General features: G+C 49.8%; 2 protein-coding genes across 2 annotated transcripts; both read left to right on the forward strand.

Moving 5' to 3' along the window:
- Window positions 1-2,366: 2,366 nt before the first annotated feature.
- On the forward strand, window positions 2,367-7,281 carry LOC144097001 (uncharacterized). The gene is made up of 2 exons (XM_077629801.1): window positions 2,367-2,495; window positions 6,555-7,281. The coding sequence occupies exons 1-2, from the start codon at window positions 2,373-2,375 to the stop codon at window positions 6,822-6,824; spliced, it is 393 nt and encodes a 130-aa protein (XP_077485927.1). The 5' UTR covers window positions 2,367-2,372; the 3' UTR covers window positions 6,825-7,281.
- A 1,688-nt stretch (window positions 7,282-8,969) lies between these two features.
- On the forward strand, window positions 8,970-11,143 carry LOC144097002 (uncharacterized). The gene is made up of 2 exons (XM_077629802.1): window positions 8,970-9,221; window positions 10,784-11,143. The coding sequence occupies exons 1-2, from the start codon at window positions 8,998-9,000 to the stop codon at window positions 11,025-11,027; spliced, it is 468 nt and encodes a 155-aa protein (XP_077485928.1). The 5' UTR covers window positions 8,970-8,997; the 3' UTR covers window positions 11,028-11,143.
- The last annotated feature ends 10,316 nt before the right edge of the window (window positions 11,144-21,459 follow it).

Here is a 21,459-nt window from a genome sequence, read left to right on the forward strand (position 1 = left end):
GCAAACAGGGGCGATAGAGGAGAAAATAGACGCAACGAGTGATGAGGAGGCGTCAATGCTTTCGCATTACTCCAATGCGGGTTACCGCAGTGATCTCGATTTTTTTTTCTTTATTTATTAACGAAATGGCGCCAAAAGCAAACGGCAGAGAACACACGATACACGTGTACACATACGTGCACTAACAATTAACAGTTTATTGCTTGTTGCGCAAAATAAGTAACTACAGCCAAGCGATAAACATCCAGAAAATCAGTGCCGTCTTACACAAGACAAAAAACGAGGACACGGTGCAATACCAGTTTTCCGTTCGCTTACTGAATTCAAGGTATCCTTCCTCCTTCGCCGATAAAAAATAGTGAAAGAGAAGGAGGAGGAATAAACATCTTACTTGAAGGGGTTAATTCTGAGGGAAAACGTGGGAGACCCCTACTCGAGGGTTCCGTTGGCCGAGGTTGAAGCTGCGACGCGGCGGGCCAGCCATTACAGGCGCTCGGGCAGGGATCATCGCTTTCTTTTCTTTTTTGGTGCTATGTGCTACGATATAGATTTTCTGGATGTTTATCGCTTGGCCGCGGTTATTTATTCACCTTTGGTGCAGTTATTTTGACGCCTTTTTGTTAAAAAATTTCGAACCTGCTCTCCAAACAGTATGTTTGAGCGATTAAAAAATAATTATAAGGAGCGTATCCGACAATATAAGTTGTTTCAGGGTACTTTATTTTAAGGAAATTTTATCCGGCTGAAAGGATAGAAAGTTTGTTGTCGTCTATCATGCAAAGGGCGAGGGCCTGTCGTTGTCAAGCTTTTCAGGTTTTTCTCTCGGTCCTCTTCGTACTTTGTGATGAAAAAATTCCAGTAATATTATTACTGCTATTATTATTCATTAGAAGTCTGATGCGCAAGCGTCTGTGCCGGCATGAATGTGTTGAAAAGATGTCGCTGGTGAATATCGAGTCGATTCAGAGGACAACCTTTCTTTACACTGTCCTCAGTAAGCAAGAGCAGGGGTCGTGCGTATTCGGTAATAAACTGCCATGCGTCACGACCGACGCCACATCTGGGCGCTGGCTGCTGCATATTTTGTTCGGTAACGAAACATAAAACCGCTTATATATATGGCAGAGAGAAATCAGAAAACTTATTGTCCCAAAAGCTTTCTAAATCCTACAGGATTTATGAAGCCTCCGGGAGCTGCATTAGTAATTAAAGCTGCAGGGCGAGCACCAACATACAGTCATACAGTACACAAGAGGAGGGTTCTGAGCACACATGACGACATATTTATTCCAGTGCTGGTTTCGGATTGCATGGCTCGCGTCAACTTCTGCCTCGTAATATTAAGGGGGCATCGAACGATCTTCTCGCTCGAATGTTCATATTCATCCAAGCCGATCTAGATAACGCAGTTGTTGTTGTGCCCTTGTACAGGACAACATTCTGTCGAGATTTACCTTGCTGTTTATCTTTACCTGGCGACTTAAAAAAAATTGGCAGTGGTTTAGCTGTGGTTAAACCTGGAGTGACGCGATAGCTACAGCTGGCCGAGTGGAACTTGCTCAGTTGAATTGCAAAGTCAGTCTTTCGCCGCTCCGTTTCGCTGGGCGTTCCTTCTTCATCTTCTTCCCACTTGACACGGCGCATGCGCACAGCTGTTGCAGCTCGGTTGCCGCCGCACCGCGCCGCCCGCAGGAGCAGCTGCTCCGCACCACGTGACCAGTAACGTGGCTGGTCATGTGACCAACCGCGTGACGAATCACGTGACCAGCCACGCTTCGCACCACGTGACCGCGACCGCGCGGCCACGCTGAAGGCTCGAAATGCTACCGTAATGCAGCTATCGCTACGAAATTTTCCGCCTCAACCGCTGGCTCGTTTGCGGTGAAACTGCGCTCTGAACTTTCATATTGCGCTAATTTCAGTCTTAAACCACCAGCGCCCCCTTTTAAGTTGGCCACCTTGATTAAAGAAGACGAGGCCAGAACAGCTATAGGATAAAAGAGCGGTCGTGAGGCTCAGCGGACGCCGGGATGACGTCAAGCAGTTCGCGCCGCGAAAGTATAAATCGCTAAAGCGTGCAACAGCTTTCACATGACACATGCCAGCGGCTTCGAGCATAAACAGACAAAAAATACAAAGCTCCGCGTCAATTCCTGTCTGAAATAAAAAGCGCTGCTCGTTGCGTACACCGCAAGAACTACTTCAATCCGGTATTTCTGAACGTTCCCTGCAATTTGCAAATCGGGAGACATATGCACCAAGTCCGTGGACGTGGCCCCCGACGGGAGGATCCTCAAACGTGGCATACGCCGGAAAACGACCGTGAAGAGGGTGAACGATAAGAAGAAAAAGACAAAGAAGTGCTAGGCGCCATGAAACCAGCAACGGAGGATGACACCAGCAGCAGGGGCCTGCAGGCTATGTTCACGGCCAGATCCTGCGGCACTTCGGCGCAGCAGCGCCAAAATCCTTTGGCTGGCCCCAGACTGGATCAGGTATATTCGTAGTTTCCGCACATGCGGTATGCTGCCACGTGTTTCATTCTTTAGGTCTGCGCGTCAGCAAATTGTGGCAACAAATGGGCATTATAGGGCTGCCGAAATGAAAGGGGCAGTTTGTAAGTCTATTTATTCGTCCAGAACACGCGGCCTCCGCTCTTGAGGTGAGAATCATTCTAATGATGGCCAGCGCGCACATTGGGGCCTATGCTGGTGAGGAGTCCTTGCTAATGCATGCTAGACCGCATTAACCTTAGTGTAGGAGGTGAAATGTTGCAGGTGGAGAGAGCATGCGGATTTTCTTAGAAACAGCGCCAACTGACACACCGGCAGTGTTTCAACCTTGCCAGGGTAACCTTGCCACGGCAGGGTAACCAGCATTGTTGGCAACCAGGTTGCCAAAAATGTTGGCAATGCTGGCAACCTGGGCACTGCATAGTGTTCGAGGGTTATGCTAACCGACGTAGGTGCAAGCTTCGGCTCCTTTACACTTTACTGAAAAAAAAAAAAAATCAGGGAGGCTTTTTAAACTGGCTTTTCTGCAAGACGCGTGATTGAGACAGGAAGCCCACCCTCAAGGGGCAAACGCGGCTGATTATGCAACGTCGCGAGCGCGCAGAAGCGCAGAGCGCGCGAGGAAATGTGTGGAAAATGTTGAATGAGATGCAGAATGCGTGCCATGCTTGGCCTGCTAACATGGCGACTCCGTCCGTAAACAAAGTAGTCGGCGCTTCTATTACAGCTACAGACCAGTGTAAATAAAACTAACTCCTATTCAGAAGGCAAGATGTACATATCTCCGCATACGTGTCTAGAGAGCTCAAACCTCGCCCTCTGTTTTACGTTGGCGATATCCGTCGCTACCTGAAGGCTTTATATAAATGCGGTAGTATTAAAAACCTCGTCGGAAAAAGAAAAATGTGCCGTCGGAATCTAAATTCGCTGATTGGCTGGAGGGACATGGCGCCACCAGTCCGGAACATTCTCATTGGCTGGAGGGAAGTGGCGTTGCTTCTGGTAAAGGCATCAGCAGCTTATGCTCTCGCATCGCCAACACAAAAGTGGTAGGAGCTTAACGTAGTTAAGCTGAATCGACGTGCTAAAGCAGGTGTTCATTCTTCGATCATTTGGAGGGGAAACTTAAGCACTACTCCAGACGTACCAACCCGGAGCAAGAATCTTGTCATCTTGTCTTGTGCTCCGAAGTTACCCGAGCTTAGCCGAACAAGTTCGGAGCACAAGATAAGATGACAAGATTCTTGCTCGGGATTGGTACGTCTGGAGCAGGGCTTTCAAACTAAAATGTGATTTGACCACCCTGTGATTTTTTGCGAAGTAACCAACGACTCGTACAAATGGGCACGCAAGATTTGGGGGTATTTCGAGCCCTAGGCCACTCATGAATTACGCCAGTGCAGTCCCGACTGCGTCATTTGAGCGCTCCAGACTAGTGTGTGGGCCTCTGCGCTGCACCGGGGCGGCAAGCCGATTATCTTAGCATGAAAAAAATGCATTTCGTAAGAAAAAACACGCCTTATCCACGCCTGCGAGTAAAAGTGCTTCCCACCATTCGCTTTTGCTGCCTCGTTGATTCTGGCCACTCGCTGTGGCATAATTCAGCGCAGCTCGCGCATGCGCCGAATCACTCATGCGGACGTGCCCAGCCAGCGACTCCGCGCGTGTTGCACACACGCAGCTAAGCGTATACGAGAATGGCTTTCCGCCCAAAGCGCAAACCTCTATATTTGGGTTACTTGAAAGCACGCATTAAACATGACTCTCAGTGCACCTCCACTAAGCCTGTCCTCATCTATACCTCTTGAAAACGTCTAATTTGGTATGACCTCTATTTCTTCCCAATAATTCCTCACCATCATCATCAGCTTGCCTACGCCACTGCAGGGCAAACGCCTCTCCGATGTCTCTCCAACTAATTCTGTCCTTTGCCAGCCAGGAGGTCTTCCCTCACCCACTCTGCCCGCTCCTGGTCTCTTAACGTTATACCCATCAGTTTTCTTTCCATAGCTCGCTGCGTTGTCCTTAACTTAAGCTGAGCCCTTTTCTTTAGCCTCCACGTTTCTGCCCCGTAGGTGAGTGCCGGCAAGATACAGCTGTTGTACACTTTTCTCTTGAGGGATATTGGTAAACTGCCATTCATGATCTGAGACAACCTGCCATATGCGCTCCACCCAATTTTTGTTCTCCTGGTTATTTCTCTCTCATGATCCGGATCAGCTGTCACTACCTGCCCTAAGTAGACATATTCCTTTACCACTTCCAGCACCTCGCTACCAGTTATGAACTGCTGTTTCCTTGATAGACTGTTGAACATTGCTTTGGTTTTCGCAATGCTAATTTTTAGACCCACCGTTCTGCTCTGTCTAACTCATTGATCATGCTTTGCATTTAACGTCCTGAGTGACTCCGAGCAAGGGAATGTTATCAGCCTCAAATATTTCCTCAAATTCGTCGCAAAGATGTGTGCTGCATGGGCCCCGGTCACGGAGCAATAGTCTTCCTCCATGGCCCCGGTTAAGGCCCGTTTCACATGCTGCGACTGAAGAGAAAATATTCGGTGTAGTCGGTGAGGCCGCAGTGCGGTTTTCAGTCACTGCTTTCACATGCAACAGCGAATTCGGTCGGAGGGACGGGCAAGGTTTTTCGGTGTTTGCATCGGCAACCCATTATCAAACGCGACGGAAACGTCACACGTAATGTGTTGATTTTATGGCCAGCTTATTTTTAGATGCAAGGCAATATTTCGCATGTTTTGATTAGAGTAAACAGTTTTTCTTCCGCAGCGGCAACAGCTCCCACGTGACCCCACGTCGCACGCCGTCTCGGCGCTCCCCATTGGTCAGTCGCAGAGCGAACACACCGACGCTGCGACTGAATACCAACCGGACGGAACTCGATCGCAAGTCGTCTGCGACTAGACCGACGGCCCTCCCCAGTCGCAGACCGACTGAATTTGCAGTGTCGCAGGAGAAAATCGCATGCATGTGAAACGGGCCTAAGGCAGTTACTCAGCCTTTCCTATCCTACTTAATGTTATTGCTATTATCAGCGTAGAGGCACAGGCTAGAGATTTATCCCAAGCTTTATCTCAACTGAATACAATGAAATGCCCTATAGTATTTAAACAGAATCTCAGATGGAAATTATCGTTCGGCTGCTATGCTTGAGGACACTGGTGAAGCCCTGATAGCGGCTGTCGCGTTTCGATGGAGGTGAAACGCAAAAGACGCCGTGTGCTGCGTGATGTCAGTGCAAGTTTAAAAGCCGCAGTTTGTAGAAGTTTCTCCGGAGCCTTCCACTACGGTGTCCCTCATAGCCTAACCCGACACAACGTATCGTAACGTGGCGTAATATATTGGTCAAATGTTTAGGGAAATCCTCCAAGGTGGAAAAGATTTGTAAAATTAGCATATCGTTATTTCACCTATTTCTCCTTCTTTCACTCCCGGTGCCGCCGCGGTGGCTCAGTGGTTACGGCATTCGGCTGCTGACCCAAAAGACGCGGGTTTGATCCCGGCCGCGGCGGTAGAATTTCGATGGAGGCGAAATTCTAGAGGCCCGTGAGCTGTGCGATGTCAGTGCACGGTTGAAGAACCCCGGGTGGTCGAAATTTCCGGAGCCCTTCACTACGGCGTCCCTCATAGCCTGAGTCGCTTGGGGACGTTAAACCCCATAAACCATAAACCCCATCTTTCACTCCCTCCTTCATCCCTTCCCTCACGGCGTGGTTAGAATGTCGTCCGAGATGTGAGACCGTTACAGCGCCTTTCTTTTCCTGGAAACATTTTCTTTTTTCTTTTTTCAATCTGAGCGACGCCATACCGCTCGGTGGGCTATAGTTGCTTTGTGCACCTGAGGCGCGAGCTACCGAGCGCTCCCCAGGCGTCGCCTTATTGCTCGATGAACTGCTATGTACACTAGGTGCAAACAGGGTGGAAATATTAGCCCCAAGTACACACAGTAGTCAAGCGACTGAGCAATATATGGCGACGTCCACGTTTAGAAACGTCTACATGCCCTGTGCATGGGTTCCTGCAGGTCCTGGAGCAGCTGCAGCGAGAACAGAAGCGAGACGGCCGCCGCGTGCTTGTGGGCTTCGTCGTGATGGCGCTGTCCATCGCCTTTGTCATCCTGGTGGTGGTGGCTCGTGTGCTGATGGATGAGGCGCCGGAGAACCGCCGGCCGCCCATGCCCCCCGCCCATGCTCGTCGAGCCGACCGATACGAGCTGCCCGACAACGACTCGGACGTCGACGCCGAGTCGCGCCTCATCAAAACCCTGCTCTCCAACCACACCGCCTTGCGGTGAACCGCCTGCAGTTCGGCGGTCGCTTGCAGTGTGTGTCTGCTCGTCCCTGGGTCGTAGCCGAATTTCATCTTGAGTAGATAGATATACGTGGATTCACTTCAACGTGCGAAAGGACGCTGGGACACATATGGACGTGAGCATCTCCTATAGGTCAACTTTCCAACATCGAGGCCTCCTCGATTGTTTGTTTACTTAATTACAGTATCGTTAGTCTTGCTGCAAAAGCATATGGGACCCATCGATGCAATGCTCACTGACAGAATGAAAAACAAAAACAAAAAATTGTCTGCAGGAACGGAAGGAAGCTTGAGATAGAAATGGTTACATGATAGTTTGCGATAAAGATACGATCACCGGCAATGGGAAGCGCAACTTCAAGATGCAGCCAGCTTAATTATTTGTGCCTTGCAGAATGCTGTAGAAAGGTTGACTAAAGTATCGCTAGTTTGAAATGGCATCTGCTGCATAATTTCAGCTTGGCATATATGCGTGTTGACTGGAACCTATTCCTTTCTCATTAAAGCGCTTCAAATAGTAGTGCCTTACGAACGCCTGCTTAATATGTGAGCTAAAAAAGAACCGCGAATTCGTGCAAGCATGCTTATGCCTCCACACGAGAAAGTTAAAAAGAAATGTGGAAGGATGCTGTGTTCATGATGAGATTAATGCAATGGCCAGCGAATGTGATCTGCTTGCGCCGTCCGAATGGAAGTTGGTGAAGACAACAGTACGCAAACCCAGCGCGATAAACTCGCAGTTTAGCGCGTGAGGCATTCGCTCATCTCCGTAGAATTTACTTGGAGGTCCTCCTCGCTCGACTACTGCTTCCTCTATCTCTAGGGATGTGCCCTGAAACCAGCGTGCGGTTACATTCACGACTATATAATTAAATCAAATAGATTCCTCTGCAAGAATGAGAATTCACTGCTTTTTCTTTTCTGTTTTTTATGTTTCATTTTTTTGTACAGATTCTAGTCTAAGAGGCAAAATTATCCAAATACTCCACTCTGTAACCCCCCTTACACAATGCCCCCATGGGGCCTGTAAGGTATTTTAAATAAATAAATAAATAAATAACTAAATAAATAGTGCTTTTGTTTCCGCAATGCACTCTTGTTGTGTCCTGGGTTTCAGTTTTGTTCTTCTTGAATTGGATTTGGCCTTGTCTGTGTACATCTGTACTTTGGATTGTCATGTGATCGTTTTATATAAAATCCCATCCTCGTCGCCAATGTGGTGCCGGCCTGGACGGCCACAAGAAGTGAGTCGAGACTCAGCAAAACATGACGAATGACGTTTTATTAATGGCGGGATGAGTTTTTAAATGGAACGATCACATGACATTCCAAAGTACAGATGCACGTAGACAAGGCCAAATCCAATCCAAGAAGAACAAAACTGAAACCTAGGACACAACAACTCTGACCAATCCCCAGCCGTGGGTACGTGCCATTAAGCCTGAGGACATCATCATCATAATCATCATCATATAATGCTTTCGCATTAACCAAATTTTCCCTTTCATTGAAGTCTAAAATCTATGAATGCGCTTCCCCGCGCGCGCGTCGAGGCACTCAAGCTCCTGTGAAAATCAGCGCTGGGGAATCAACAAAAGCACATTGCTTGCCGTGGCCCATCAAATCCCTGCCACTTCCCCAACCCTTCTCCACGGTCCTGACATGCCCGGTTGGCGCCACACCAACGGAACGGCCAGCTAATGTTGGTCGGACAAGCTATGGATATCTCGAAAGCCAAACTTCGTCGTCATTTCAGTATGTCCGGACCCCGTAGAGTATCTTTTACGGGTCCAATTGGACTTATTTTTGGAAATGTGGCGGGGAGTTTGAAGGATGCTTCACTCCCGCCACCGGTTGGCCCGGTATTGCACTACCTCCGGGATCGGCCTTGTCTTTAGTGCGTCTTTACTATCCTGTCTTTCTATCCAATCTTTCAACTCTCCTACTATCTGCACGTGGTAGCGATTGTGGCTCGTCTTGTGGCAGGCCTGTGCACTTTTCTTTCTTCCTGGCAACAACAGACAGACAGGCAGACAGTCGTCATTTCACTATCCTGTGGCTGCCGCTGAGGGCGCTACAGTCGCCTTCTGTGCTGACCACGCTTTGTTAAACAGGCGCCAGCCGGAGACAAAGAGGAAGAAGAAGCAGGAGGAATAATGGCCAAGAAGCAGCACAAGCAGCACCATCGGGATGCTCAAGAGCCCGCGCAGCAGGGTGTCGCTGCCTCTTACGCCGCCCCAGGGCCCCAAGTCATGGGCGGCACTGGCAGCCCCGTGATGTCAAGGTCTGCCCAGGCGGGCTTCCCGTACGTGTCCAGCCCGCCGCCCATCATCAAAGAAGGACGCCTCGTCTACTCGCCGCAACCTGTCGCGTCTTCTCGGTATGCGCAACACATACGTTCGCGAGCATGAACACGTTGAGTCGCTCACTTTCATGACAGTTGGCCTGGTTTGGAATGAAAGTGCTTAGAAAAGTGCTGTCGTGTTTTGCAGTGCCAGTCAGGCAGTAAAGAAAACAAGACAATGTAGCCCACTCCGCAAGAACACTTCATGAGGAAGTCTGGAGTTAGGTCTTGCCAGTGAGGTGTCTTTTTTTCTTTTGCCGAAGCCCCATCGCGAATAAATGCTGGTGTCCGGCGGCGTAGTGTTCACAGCCTGCTTACAGGAGGTAGTCAGGAACCTGGATCGGAACTGTTAAGGATAAGAGTTAATCGAGAAAACCTCAGTAATATCTGATTCGTTGATATTACCTTGCTAAGTCACTCAGATGATGAATTTCAAAGTATGATCAATTACTTATACAGGGAAACCAGAACGGTTGGGCTAAAAATTAATACGCATAAAACTTGAAGTGATGTTCAACAGTCCGGGAAGTGAATTCTTTACGATTGGTAGCGAGGCGCTGGGAGTGGTAAGGGCATGCGTCTACTTAGGGCAGGTAGTTATCGCAGATCCGGATCACAAGAATGAAATAACTAGAATAAGAATTCGGTGGAGCGCATTTAGCAGACACTCTCAGATCATGAATGGCAGTTTACCAATATCCCTCAAGGGAAATTGTACGACAGCTGTATCCTACGGGCACTCGCCTCGTGGGCAGCAACGTGGTGGCTAACGAAACGGGTTCAACCTAAATTGAGGACAATGCAGCGATCTATGGGAAGGAAAATGGTAGGCGTAATGTCAAGATACAGGAAGAGGGCAGAGTGGATCAGAAAACAAACGCGGGTTGATAACATCCTAGTCGAAATCAAGAAGAAATTGGCTTGGGCAGGGCATGTGATGCGAAGGCAAGATAACCGATGGTAGTTAAGGCTAACGGAATTGATTAAATAGCAGGGGATGGCAGAAAGTTAGGTGGGTGGATAAGATTAAGAAGTTTGCGAGGATATGGCGGCCTTGGTTGGCACAGTATAGGGTTAATTGGAGATATATGGGCTGTCTTTGTCCTGCAGTGGGCGTAGTCAGCCTAGTGATGGTGATGACGAAAGTGGAATGGTCCTTACTAAGAATGACTCAGTAAAGAGCAAAGCAAAGTTGCTCAACAAAGAATCTCTAATTAGCAAAGTATATAAGTATATAAGAAAATATAAAAGTATAAGAAGCAATTAAAAACACGAAAACCTAATGCTAACGCGCTTGCATGACGTGATGATAATTAGGCGCCCCGTATTAGTTCTTTCTCGTAGTATATAACAATTTGTTATATATTTATAATAAATCAACGCCTGGAGCTAGTGCTCCGGAACAATTTGAGTGCGTGCGATGTTACAAACGTGCACCGAGGGGCCGATGCACAAACGCTCTGCTATCTTTAGCTCCATTAAAATGCGGCTGCCGAAACAGGGTTCGAACCCCCAACTTAGTGCGCAGCAGCAGAGCGCCTGTATGTGTCAGTGCCAGCGATTCACTGTTGAACCGAAGCTCACTGCTGAATCGGCAGGAACACGGGGCCGGGGAGTCCCGGCTTTCACTCGGGCATCCCGATGATCGCCGAGGAGCTGCGCCACAAGCAGCTGGTGGCCAAGAACCGTGTCATCATCTCCTCCGTCGTCGTCATCGCCGGTGTGGTGCTCATTGTCCTCATCGTGTGGGCCCGCCTGTGGCGCGACGAGGCAGTGGCCAACCGGGAGCCGCCGCCGGTCACCACGTCCGCCTACGCCAGGGTCGGTCGCGAGGCCGGCTGACGTCACGGAGCAACCGGCTTCCTGTATGGCGCGGCGTGACGACAGCGACAGGAACATTTCGGGATGAGCCTAAGCGGAATACTGCTGTACATTTCTTCCTTAGTTTATCCATTCGTTCAGTGCAAATATAAGGGATATGTGCGCGTTTAGGCACTCGCCTGCTTCATTGTTGTTCTAATTTTCCATGTGACATACGCTACAGTTTCATAAAACCTCGTTTCTTAAAAGACAGCGGCTTCATCTCGTATTCTGCTTTTTCACGTTTTGGATGAGCGGAAGGAGGAAAATGGTGCTTGTCGCGTGCACTATGCCCAGATTTCGACGCACCGAAACGTAACAGTATTAACAGTTTTGTTTTGGTAAAACGTTAACATATAGTTCTTATTTTCCTAACGTTTGTGAATTGTTAGGTATAAACGTTGGAATAAACTTGCCCTAACATAAATTACGTCAACCTATATTGGTGTGTTTGATGTCATGTTCGCTGAAGCCCGAAGTAACATATTCTTACCTCTTTAATGGCCTCTGTCGCTCTGCAGTCATTTTGACAGATCGCGGCATATCTGTCATGCAGGAAATTTGCTCCTAGACAATAAGCCTTGATCGGTCATGCTTCATTATCGTCACGGTAATCGTCGTTATCATCATCAGCGAAACTGAGACCACTGCAGGACGAATGGTTTTAATGCATTATCATTAGTCCCCCCCCCCCCCCTCCTCAAAATCTCCGTCCGGCGTTCTGCACTGCTGCCACCTTCTAGAAGGCTTTCCGTCCACAACCCTGCCCCCTTTGCCCTCCACCTACCATCAAACAAACCATCTACACACCCAAAAAGCTTCACCCACCGCCAATTTTTTTAAATTCGAAGACTTGCCATGTGGCATAAAAAGAGGCTGTCGATAAGCTAAAGTAGATCGTGGAGGTCGTTCTCTTCCAGAAACCTGGGCATGCTCGTGCTCTTAGTGCTGTCCGTTAGCCATAAAGAAAGGTGCTTCTCCCTTGCAGCCGTAAGTGCAACTTCCAGTAATCGTCGTCTTCTTGAGTCCTGCGTTCCTGGGCACGTCCATAAAAGGTGGCGTAGATGCGCCTCAGCGACCGGAGTGGAACATTTGGGACATGTTCTGCGCACTGCATCTTCCTGAGAGCCCCATCGGCACGTCACAGACGGAGTAAGGGCCTCTGCAGCCCTTATCCTTCGACGGGACACCTCTTCCAATATCGTTAAATTTATGAGGGAGGGGGTAAGTGCACGGTGGACTTATAAAGGACGACAAAATGGGAAGAGCGGAGAGGAGATCAAAAGGAAGGCTAGTGGGCATGCATTCACCATCAAGGCCCCCTCGAAGCTTCGACCCATCACCAACAAAGCCGCCTCCACCCTGCCCAATTCAACAACCAAGCACCCATCTCCACCTCACTTCGACCTTCCAGAATCCTCCATCCTCGAGAAGCTCACGCAGCACCATAGAACGATGAGGGACAGCGAAATACAATTCAAAGCCACAACGGGAAGACGATCACTGTAGCAGCGAAACGTACAAGCAATACTGCTAACGCAACTTTGTCGCATCCCCTCATGCGATCAACTGTGTTTTATTTCCAATTACCTTTTATTCTCATTTTCCATCGTGCTTCGAAACGTCGCAGAGTATACCAGCATTCGACCACGGTACTCGCGTCGTTTCCATGCGCAGCTGCCAAACGGCGTTGATAAAAGGAGTTGATAAGAAGCTTGCTGGTGTTCTCTACTAAATACGCAGCTTGGTGGCATTAGGCACTGAATTTTTGCCTGCGTGGCCGGCATCTCTCATAAGTATGTGCCGCCCATGTACCAAAGGGTAAGAAGCAACAAATGGCAACCTTTAGTTCGTTTTTACTTTCTTTTATTGTTACCTGACACTAATGGAGCATGTCCGCGACGTACGGGTAAATAGAAAGCGCTTATTTGCAACAAGAAATTGAGTCACCCGACCTAAAAAGGAGAGCATAAGCCGCGATTCGTACAGATGAGCACGAACGCACTCCTCGCCTCAAACACAAAACTTTCCTCATGTCCCGTAGCTAGTGACACGCACTTTTAGTTCAGAGGACAATGAATGCTTGTTCACGAGGATCGACTCGCATGGACGCCACATTCCGGTGACGTCACATTTGAAGGGAACACGCTGTCACCTGACGCAGCTGTTGCCTCTCGAGTTACAGCTATGGCTCTTTTGGCCAAATGAAAATAAATACCAATAACAGCGGCAGCCCGACCCCGCTCCAGTCGGGGGTTAACCCAACTCGACGACTGCGTGTTTACATGAACTCGATTTTAGTGAGCCGAGATCGGTTCAACGTCGAGACTGGGCGGTGCGGCAGTGGGAAAAATGTAGGCTGCTCCAGGGGTCTCTGCGCCCAAGTCCTGCCCTCATCCATGCGACGTACGACCGGAAGGGAAGCTGCAGCGATGCCAAGCATCGAGCCGTGGCAGCCTCCGACTCCAAGATTGCGGAGCTCCACCGCCGCCTCGGAGGCGGAGTATAGGTTCGCATTTATTCTCTCTCCTCCCACTAACCCGACTCTTCGACTCGACAGTGTTTACAACCACATCGGGGAAGGGTCGTGATGAGTGAACGTACGCGAGTTAACTCCCGTCCCGTCCACTCCCGACCCGACTCGGCGCGCGTTTACATGAACCTAGTAACCGGCTTTCGACCCGATAACTCGACTCAACCCGGCCCTGCCGGCTTCATGTAAACGGCTCTTTAGACAGCACGAGTAAGCATTGAAACATATATGCATTTTTTTTAATCGTAGCACGTTTGCTGGCAACACGCGAGGAACGCGCTCGTGCGGCGATCAGGACTGCGCGTGAGCGCGCGCCAGCTATCGAAAAAGAAGAACAAGAAGCTGCCTCCGTCTTCCTCCCACCACCCCGTTAATATACTGTTTTGAGGCCAACGAGACAGATGCACCCCGCGCAAATGGCCAGCGAGCAGCTGCGAGGCTCCGCGAAATCGTCGCGGCAGCCAAGTTCCCGCCACTCCCGCGACAAGGGCATCGGCACCCCCGGTTCTGTTGGCGGCAGCGGCGTAGTCACGCCGGTGCAGGCGCCCCTCGGAAGCAGCGGTCTCTGCTCGCGTTCGCCCTCGCTGTCCCTCGTTCTGGACGAGATGCAGCGAGAGCAGACGCGCGACAAGCGGCGCGTCATCATCGGCTCCGTGCTGACGTTCGGCTCCGTGCTCCTGGTCCTGGTGGTGCTCATCGTGTGGCTTCTCAGCTCACCTCCGTACAAGCAGCCCACCACGCTCCGTGCGAAGGAGTACAAGGAGGCCCCGCCTCGCTCGGCGGAGCGTCTCAACGCCTCCAGCCTCGGAGTCGGCAGAGACGACGACGGATCATGGGAATTCAGGAGCCGAGCTGGGCCACAGGCGAGCACGTCGAGACTGGGCGGTGCGGCAGTGGGCAAAATGTAGGCTGCTCCAGGGGTCTCTGCACCCAAGCAACCCAAGTCCTGACTTTATCCATGCGACGTACGACCTGAAGGGGATCTTGCGCAGTGGCGGATGGCGCTGAGAACAGGACTGCGCGTCACGCAGAGATCGACGAGTCCGCATGCGCTTGGAACTTACGCACCACATGACGTTGATCTTGTTAACCTGTTTTTCTTTTAACTACTGCGAGTCTGAAAAGCGAGAACAGGCAAATGGGAGGAAACCTTCCAATTCGTTCATGTATATACGATTCTCGTTTGAGATAATGCATACCCTTGAGGAAAATTAAAGGCCAACCCCTACATATTGATTCAGACGGTCATTAATGTTGGCTTTATGTAAATAATGTGCATGCATCCGAGAGGAGTGCTGAATTCCTCGGCGATGGTGCTGTCAGGGTTCTTCTTGAAGTGGTCAAGCATCACTTTAATGCTGGAGTCTCGAATGAATATGCCTCGTTAGATCAGCTTTGGGCAATGCTTCCTGCCGCATTCTTGGGAGACCGCATTGTATCGACAGTAATTTATGGTACACAGTGTCCACCCGGCGTCCGCAGGACTCAACTTATACTTGAAAAACTGCACAGTTCACACCTAGCTAGAGATAGTCTTTAAACATTTATATCCCGTGGTCTGTAGGCAGAAAATTACGCACTAAAAAAATAAGCCTGTCCTGGATTATTCGAATCCGAAGGGTACTGGAGATTCTTAGAGTTGTACAGATTATGGTTAATAATAATAATTGGTTTTTTGTGGAAAGGAGATGGCGCAGTATCTGTCTCATATATCGTTGGACACCTGAACCGCGCAGTAAGGGAAGGGATAAAGGAGGGAATTAAAGAAGAAAGAGGAACCGTAGTGGAAGGCTCCGGAATAATTTTTAACACCTGGAGATTTTAACGTGGACTGACATCGCACAGCACACGGGCGCCTTAGCGTTTTGCCTCCATCAAAACGCAGCCGCCGCGGTCGGGTTCAAACCCACTGAGCCACCGCGGCGGGGCAAAGTATGGTTAAAGAAGAGCTTTTTAATACACACTGGATGCTGGCCAAATCAAGACGCCAGTTCGATTAAACCGAAAATTTGAAATAAGCGGGTTTGAGGTAACGAGAGTCCCCTTACCTCTCCGTCACTTGTGCGACGAGGGCACAGGACCGAATCCCGGCTGCGGCAGCCTCATTTCGTTGGAGGCGGAACGCAAAGGACGCACGCGTGCGCTTTGCGATATCAGTGCATATTAAACGGCTCCATGTGTTCGCAATTAATCCTGAACACTCCAATACGGCGCCCTTCTCTCTTCCATCTTTCACTCCCTCCTCCATCCCTTCCCTCACGGCGTGGTTGCGGTGTCCATCAAGAAGCGTGACAGTTAGTGCGCCTTAACTTTAATCAAAACAAATTCTCTTGATGGTGCTGATCTTATAGTCACCGGAATATAAGCGTACCTGGCTGGCGTTGTACCACTAGAACTACAAGCGCGCTTTATGGTGCTTCATGCTTTGAGGTAAAGAAATGCCGCAGTACCTGTCACATCTCGGTGGACACCTCAACTGATCCGTGAGGGGAGAGGGTGAAATGAAAGTAGAGAGAAAGGGGTGTCGTAGTGGAGGACTCCGGAATAATGTCGACCACCTGGGGATCTTTAACGTGTACTGACATCGCACTGCACACGGTTCTAGCAAAAGCTTCGCGTCGTAGTAGCAGTGGTAGTGCGTAACCCGCAGTGGTTGCCACGGGAACCACTCGGTGGGTGGTTACCTCGGAAAGAGGAGGTCATGGCGAGAGCGGGAGAATGCGTAACCGAAGGGTGATTACCACAGGAACTATCCGGAGGGTGATTCTGGAGGAGGGAAGCACTGATATCTTGGAAAACGGCGACAAGACACGATGACACTGAGGAAGAAAGTTCACAACGGACGCTGATGTAAGCGCATGGTCTATATACCACCTAACCAGCCCAACTGAAATGTTTATATTTCTCCCAAAGCCGGCTGTTTTCCTCGCAAAAGGTAAAAAATTCTGAGGGACCTTGTCTGCTTACGTAGAGATTGCGAAAGCATGTGTTTTGCGGAAACGAAGCGTTTTTGACGAAAGGAAAGTGCGCAGTGGCTCTCAGATCTCCACATTTTTTTTAAAATTTTGCTTCCCTATTTTGCGGACACATCTTGCGGACACCTTTTCGCTGACATAGCCCAGTAATGCTTTCGAATTAACAGAACGGTCCCAGCTCATCTTTTTGGTTCCTCGAGGACGCGAAGGAGAAGAAGTAGATGTCAAGATGGCGTCGCGTTTCTCGCCCGAAGTGCGCATCGACTCGCGGCGCTTCGAAGGCGGTCGCGCGGCCCTTTCGACGGCCCAGCCAGCCTCAAACGACAGCGTGGACGCAATCGCGACCAGCGTCGGCGGCGGCGGCGGCGACCTGTCCGACGTCCCGCTGCCGCTCATCTTGGACGAGCTGCGGCGGGAGCAGCGCAGGGACCAGCGCTACGTGCTCATCGGATGCCTGCTAGTCTCCCTCTCGGTCGGAGTCGTCGTGGCGGTGGTGGCGACGCAGCTGTCGTCGATTTACGCGTCCCCCGACCGGCGACAGCCGCCGCCGCCCGCAGTCGCACCCGCGCCGCAGCGACCGGAGCTGTCGCCGGGCGCGTTGGACGAGGGCGTCGAGGTCGGTGCGGGTCGGCCTCCCTGGGATGTGTCGCTGCCCAGCGGCACACTCGTCAACCAGACCAGCGTCGCCAAGTGAAAAGGCCTGGGACGGCGCATTGGACGACCGTTTAGCGTCGTGAACTCAAATGTGTTCAACGTGTCGCCGCAGAAGGGTTCCAATGGGCACAAAAATTCTTTGACGTCCTGTGGACGTTTATGATGTCCATGGGACGTCCTGTAGATGTTTAGGATGTCCGTGGGACGTCCAAGGGAGTTTCATTGCCCATTGGGGCAGGGCAAGCAGCGGAAGCGACGTACGACTCCTGGCTGCTCCTTCGTAACGAGCGAGAATAAATTTCGCGCCCAGCCACGCTCGCTGGCTTTCCTTTGCAGCCGTATGGCTGCGCTCGGGTGGATGCCAATGAGTAATTACTCCCTTATTACAAGTGTACACCACCTTGGCGGGATTCCCCTAAATATCTTACCAACAGTGTTCCCACTTCGAGTTATTAATCAATTCGCTCTCGCCCTACCATATGCTTGCCGTCCCAGTTAGCTCAGTTGGTGGAGCGACTGCTCCGTGGAGGCAGCGTTCCGGGTTCAAACCCCGGACCAGGACGAAGTTTCTGAAAAAGCTGTGTGGCTTTCCTTACTACTCGTATGGCTGCGCTTAGGTGGATGCCAACGAATTATTACTCCCTTATTACGATATATTATTCTAGGGCACCTACGTTGCATTTAGTTTAACGAAGTAAATCGGGGATTAATTTTTTTATTCAGCGCCCCCTTTTGCTCGATATAACGTATGCATGCATATACCGCAATATTCCATCGCAGAGCATGCATGTATTCATGAATGAATGCATGTAACTTTGGAGGCAAGTCATCTGTGGAGAGGTCCATGCCAGGAGGCTCACGCAGCGCCTCATGGTAGGACGTATACAAACACAGACAGGACACGGCGCAGTGCTTCGTCTTTTTTTCCCTCGCCCTTCTACTGGTGCGCTGTTTCGTCTTAATCTATGATAGGGGTGATAGGGAGAGGGGTAGATAAAGAAGAGACCAATAAGAGAGGGTGAACCGGTTAAAAAGTGTGACCGTGTGGCCGTGCATGTGGCCTTTAGTCGTTTCTGTGAATTTCCAGTTGGACACAAAGCCTTTCTCTCCACGCTCCATACCCCCCCCCCCCCCGATTCCTTTCTGCTGAGCTAGTGTCTTTCTTTATTGCAGTTTTGAAAGTCAGCCGGTCAATCCACTTTAGCAGCCATTCTACCTCCCTTCCTGTCCTCTTCCTCCTACCTGCACAAGCCATTATCCCCTTGAGGGCAGCAACAACAAGACGACCTCCTCCTCCGACAAGACGAAATTTCAAGTTCACGCTCCCCACCCTTCCCACACACCCTCCTCCCCCTCACCGGGCCCTCCTCATTTGAGTCAAGGCCCTATATAAACCCCGCCTATGATGAACGCTTTGCCCACACCAAGACAAGTAATCTTGTCGAAACATTGGCAAGCATATATCCTGAGGCTTCCCCCTCCTCTGTTAAATATGTGTGTGTCAAGAATTAAACCATCTGCCTGCCCTCTATAAACCATGGACTCCGGTTTCTATAGTCAGTTACAACTCAAGAATGCAGCTGCGAATGCTCCTCTAATTAATGCACTCCAGTCAATGGCGTCGACAGGTTTTCATGAAGCAGAAACTAGGCAAGAAAAGGAAGGAGAGGGGCCTTTGTTCCCGCGCTGTGGGAACCGGGTTGGTCGTTGTTCGGGTTAAGGGCACAAGGGGGAAATTGAAAAGACGGTGCGGGTTCGCTAGGGCTGAGGACAAAGGCCCCTGTCCCTTTCCTGCCTAGCCCCTGCTGCAGTGTCAGAGCTGGGCGACGCCACTGGCTGGACAGGCCTCTTTTGAGCGGCATTCGCCGTTGAATTCTCGAGTTGCATGACTTGATGCGCTCAGACTCACAATTCAGGTTTACGTGGTGGCACGGGAGTCTCAAATGCAAATGGCGGTAGTTTGCACGGCACCGTAGCGACATTTCTCCAATGCACGGATCTGTAGAGCTGGCTTCTCTGTATACCTTTCCGACCATGGGGCAGAGCACTCTCTACAGGCGAAGGAGCGAAATCGAGGAAATCGAAAACGTGATTTGTTGAAAGGCAGAAAGACGGACGTGGTTAAATTGGAAAGTTATGGGGGAGGCCTTTGCGCTGCAGTGGCCGTAGCCAGCTGATAGTGGTGATGATGATGATCATCGCGTGAAAAGGGTCAGTGATGAGAACAAAAATACCAACTGCTCTGACCAGACGTTTCCATTGCTGTGTTTTGAGCACAGGACAACAGCAAAAAAGATTGGACGAGACACTTAAGCTTTGCTTTAAGGACATGGCACGATAGCTTTAATGAGTTAAAGAGGCTCTGAAACACCTTCTGTGGAGAGTACATAAACTTGCTCAATCACTGTATTGTCTCGTGATGAATACACTTCTACACGCAGCAGAGAACCCATAATCACGCGCGAAAGTTGGCAAGTCCTTTCCAGCGACTTTTTCATGCTCGCGCCCTCCTCCGTCGCAAGCTAAGGTAGGCGCTTCTGCACCGACCTTTGAGCGCGCAAAAAGTTATGAGAGGAGAAGGAAAGGCTCAAAGGCACTGGCATTCAAAATTTGATTACAGATGACTAAGCTCCAACGAAACGCATAAAAAAAAAACTATTGCTGAAAGATATACATGAAGTGGCGTCCTTTAACATTCCAAGAATACCGCACCTTTATTGAGAGATCCTTGAATGCCCATATATATACGTGCATTCATCACTCTCTACTTCATACTAATAAATTCCTGACAGTCCTCATACCACTGCTGAAGCAGCGGTGCAGCGGTTAAGAGATGCGCCACTGCCCTGATGGTAGGTGCTGCCATCGATGTAGCTTGCGAGACCCAGGTTTTCCTCTTCGATCCCGAGCAACTTCTCGCGACCTGCCACCAGCCATGGTGGGCAGGTTGTGATGACGCCACAAGGTCACGTGACCGGACACCCCCCCCCACATTTTTTTTCGACTATGGCGGGTTGAACGTGGCCGAGGAGAACCTTGTGCTCCAGGCCATGGGCTCCTTAATTTATATGCCCAGGTTGGCCATAGGGTGGCCACCCTGAGTGGATGGGGTGGCCCAGCTGGTTTTCGCTCATATTGCCGACTACGACCACTCCGGATTTTCTGCAGAAGGGGAGCCTTATCGCTTTCGTGTTAAAAGGCAGTGGGAAAGGCAAAGATCTGGGTGATGGCCTCTTTTTTCAGGGTTTCATGTTTTAATTAGACAGGCCTCGAACTGGTCAAAAGCAATGCCGCAAGATTCACCACTTCATCCTCACCAAAGCGTATCGAAGGAAGCCCTAGACCTTCATACACTAGCCAGGTGTAGAAAACTTGCTCGCTTGTCATTTTTTCATAGCCTGTATCAAAGACCTTCCCTTTTTTCATCAATGTCAGACGGCCCCTTTTGTTCATTTCGTCTAGATTTGCGCAACTCTAAAGTATCGAGGCGCTTCTCTTATTCTGGCCACAAACTAGTGGAATTCTTTGTCATCTAGCATCGCGACTGTAACGAAACCTGCAGTCGAATTCCAGTCAGCATTACTAACATTGCTTTCCATGCCAGACATTTCGTAATATTTTTTAAAGCCGTACTCTGCCTTCCAATATCGCATTTCACTGCTTACATGAATTCACGAACTTCACATGAATGAATTTCTCTTTATTTTGTGCTCAGTGCAGATATAGTTTTTTCATGCATTTTATGCATTTCTATGAGCCATAATCAGTTTGAATGCTTCTTTCATTTAGCCTCGTTTGGATGTGTTGTACTGCTTACATCTTCTTTCATAAAAATGCAGTGCATGTTTTTTCGCTCGTCATTTTCTACGTTACACACGCACGCACGCAAGCAGATTCATGCAACAAACACACTAGAATTTGCAGAACTAGACTGGATGACACTCGCGCCAGTTATGGCATTCCAGTTACCACATGTGATGCAACCGGAAAGCACACGTGTTTCAAAAGCAGGGCTGTTCTCTACCGCCGGCAATGAGGCCAATGTTGTTCAGTAGTTGAGCACTCACCTGGGCAAATGTTGTACGGCGTTATACTAGTTCTGCCAGACCATGTATGCAGTCGGGGAATAATAAATATTGTTGTTGTTATTATCAGTTTGGCTAGAATTATAATTATAGGGATTCACCCGAAAACTGGCTTAGTCCTGAAGGCACGGAACCTCACGAGCATGCTAAACAGCGCACATAACTTA

Source organism: Amblyomma americanum, chromosome 7 (genome assembly GCF_052857255.1).
Source record: "Amblyomma americanum isolate KBUSLIRL-KWMA chromosome 7, ASM5285725v1, whole genome shotgun sequence".
In the NCBI taxonomy this organism is placed as follows: domain Eukaryota; kingdom Metazoa; phylum Arthropoda; class Arachnida; order Ixodida; family Ixodidae; genus Amblyomma; species Amblyomma americanum.